This window comes from Manacus vitellinus, unplaced genomic scaffold (assembly GCF_001715985.3).
Source record: "Manacus vitellinus isolate BGI_N305 unplaced genomic scaffold, ASM171598v3 scaffold_24_pilon, whole genome shotgun sequence".
Taxonomy (NCBI): domain Eukaryota; kingdom Metazoa; phylum Chordata; class Aves; order Passeriformes; family Pipridae; genus Manacus; species Manacus vitellinus.
In genome coordinates, this window is record NW_021939798.1 from 3,046,626 (window position 1) to 3,049,842 (window position 3,217).

General features: G+C 48.8%; 1 protein-coding gene across 1 annotated transcript in view; it reads right to left on the bottom strand.

Annotated features, from left to right (window-relative positions):
* LOC103755235 (heparan sulfate glucosamine 3-O-sulfotransferase 3B1) overlaps positions 1-3,217 on the bottom strand; it is a 26,706-nt gene extending 23,489 nt beyond the window's left edge. Inside the window, 5 exon segments of the mRNA XM_018073407.2 lie at positions 2,853-2,935; positions 2,937-3,001; positions 3,004-3,046; positions 3,049-3,186; positions 3,188-3,217. Coding sequence (XP_017928896.2) covers positions 2,853-2,935; positions 2,937-3,001; positions 3,004-3,046; positions 3,049-3,186; positions 3,188-3,217 — 359 coding nt within the window.

Here is a 3,217-nt window from a genome sequence, read left to right on the forward strand (position 1 = left end):
TTAAAACATTACTGGGTGCAAACTCAGCAATGTGCGGACAGAAGTTATTTTCACTAAATTTTAGTTATATCACTATTGAAAAAAACAATGTAATTTTTCCCCTCTTTTCCCTCTGCTTTTCAGGAATGGTGGTCAGCACCACCTGATGCTGTTTTGCCTTCCACACAAAGGAAACAAACCAACAGATTTCATTTCACTTGACAGAAAATGGAGCAAGGAAAAACTTTGCGTTCCCGCCTTCAGAAGTTATTTTCTATAGATGAAAACTTGAGACAGAGATCAGTGGTTAACACAAACATGATTAATTGCAAGTATTTCCAAAAATAAGAATTCATCAAGCTAAATAAGCAAATTTGTGATGCCTTATGCATCTTGGGAATCTGGAAAAGCAGATTTTGGATGGCAGGAACAACTTAAATAAACAAACAAAAACTCCTAATGGATATGATCAAATTTAGCCAGCTGACTAAAATACACTTTTAATGAGATGGGGGTCAAAAACTGGTTAAAAATCTTTATAATTTCAAAGGCAGGCAATTGGATTTACACTGAACACACAGGGTGCTGAGGACACAGTAACTCCCCCAGTTCCAAAGTTCAGTTGATTTGTGCAAAAGTATCTGAAAAACAGAGGCGAAGCTTGCCCAGCTCACTGTGTGACACTGGCACCACTGAATTTCTATGGCACCTTTAATACGATTTTATTGGGCCATCAACAAGAAAATACAAACATATCTCCTTATTGACATTAAGATAATAAATAAAAGTCTCATTAGGGCTGGGAGAAATAAGCATGTTCTTGAGGAGGGCTGAGAAGCCAAGATTCGCTGAAGTCAGTGGGAGTTTGGAGTTACTACTAGACAGGAACAGATTTTTAAATGCCAAAATTTATAGGAACAAACTTCTGCATCTAATTCTAATTGAGTTAGAAATAATGCACAATATATTACAGCTTGTCTGTTGTTTTCATCCTCCCCCGTGTATTTTGCATTGTTTAGTCCCCCCCAATCGACCCTGGTCCCTGTCCCACAGACAGCCAGACACGCTCCCGTCCTGGGGTGAATCACACTCCAGTGATTTCAAGACTTTCAGCATCACTTGCACTGGCTGCTCGGGAATATCATCGTTTAGATCCCAAGATTTGCTGTATTTCAGCTAAAACAGCAAAAATACTATCGAGAAACTGCAATGTGTTTGCAGGGATAGGGCCCACTCCGCTTAAAATTCAGCAGCTGAGAAGAGGAAACTTTAATAAGTTAAACACAACTTTGATACCTGTTGTCCAAATTTAAAAATAATGTGTATCCTTTAAATATTGACTTTTGCCCACTGCCTCTGGGATAACAGATGAACGTGATCATAAGCATTATTCTCTCCTTCTCCCCTTCCACCTCTTACTTGTAAAAGATTAATCAACCATTTTATGGTCTAATTTAGGTGCCTAATTAAAAACAGAGTTCAACACGTACAACACCATTTTGCTAATAAATCCTGACAGGTCTTCTGGTCTGTTATATGCAAGTTCTCCTTCAAAACGCGAGATTATCACTTTTTTAAACCCAACTGGATTTATAAAGGTTTCATCTGGGTCGCTGTGGGACCACGCACTGCATCCTCCACCAAACTGACAGAATTTCCTAAAACGAAAACAGCTTTCAAAAACGACTTCCTCCTCGCCAGATCTTATCCTGCACTCATTTCACTAACTGCTGAGGGATGGCAACATTGAAAAAAAGAGACATAAAGCTAATCGGACTTGCCGGGTGGGAGTTTCAAGACTACAAAGAGGTTACAATTCGCAACTTCACAGCTCCCATCTGGCTTCAAAGTTTCCATCTCTGCTCCTTTAGCATTCCTGTAAACACTCAGTAGAAAGACATATTCAAAATATTCCCGATAAAGGAACTTCAATCGGAAAGGGGATGAAAAGACACCGAAACGCGGCTCGCCCCGCGCTCGGTGCCCGACAGCGCTTCTGCTCCGCACCCACCGCCTCCCGCTCCGCCGAGCCCATCGGCACACGGACACCCCTCACGGGGCTGCTCCTCGCGAAACCACTGGGAACGGCATCCATCCTTGCAGGATGAGAGCCAGGGATTTATAATTTTCTCCCAGGCCAAAGGGTTCGTCCCGTCCCCGACGCGCCCGTTCCCCCCCGCGGCCGCAGCCCCGCGCCGGGCGGGCGATCGCGACCCCGGGCCATCGATCCGGAGATGATTGCGGGGTAGGAGAAAGTTAACGGGGACGGAGAGCGGGGAGGGAGTGAGGAAGTTTTATCTGGCTGCGGCTGCGCTCCCGGGACGGGTCGAAAACCCTCCGAACGCCTTAAAAAAAATCCCCAAGCATGTCAATGCCCTCCAAACTGGTTAAAAAAAAAATCCAAAACAAAAAATAATAAAAAAAAAAGAACACCAGGTCAACCTCCCCCCAACCGGGTAAAAAAAAACCCAAACGGGTCAATCCCCTCAAATTGCGGCCTCGCCTCGCCGTGCCGGCGCGGTTGGGACACCACTCATTCCCAAGCAACACCCCGAGCTGGAGGACAAATAACCGCTCCAGCAAAAGCCCTGGAAGCACGGCGGAATAAGAGCGTTTAACAATATTAAACTGATATTTAACCTTCATATAAGAATCAAACACGGTGTGGATCGCTTCAAGCCCGCCGCCGCCTGGACTAACGGGGAGCGCAAGCTGCGCGCTGGGTTGATTATATTTTTGAGGGGTTGTTTTTTTCTGGGGTGGGCACTGAGTGGACTCGGCCCCGGGCGCTCCCCGAGCTGCTCCGGAGCCCGCACCCCCGCACCGGGGCGGCCAGGGCGGGACAGGGGCACCCCCCGCCCCCCGTCCCGTACCTGTACCAGGCGAGTCCCCGCTCGTAGTTGCGGTCGAAGAAGTGGGGCTCTGCGCGCCACCGGCGCGCAACGTGCGGGTGCACGCCGCAGGAACTCCAGCATGCGCCCGCGTCCCCCTTTCTTGACGCCGATGATGAGGCTCGCAGGCAGCGCTTGGTGCCGGAGCGTTTAAGACAGCTGGAGATTGGGGCTGGCGGGCGTCGGGCGCTGCCTCGTGCTCCTCCAGTGCTGCTCTCCTCGCCCCGGCTCCCCCGTCCGGGGCGGCGCGGGGCGGCTGCGGCGAGAGCCGCGGGCGCCCAGCCAGGCGCAGGCCACCAGAACCACAGGCGCACGAAGTAGAACATGTAGAGCCAGAGGAAGAGCAT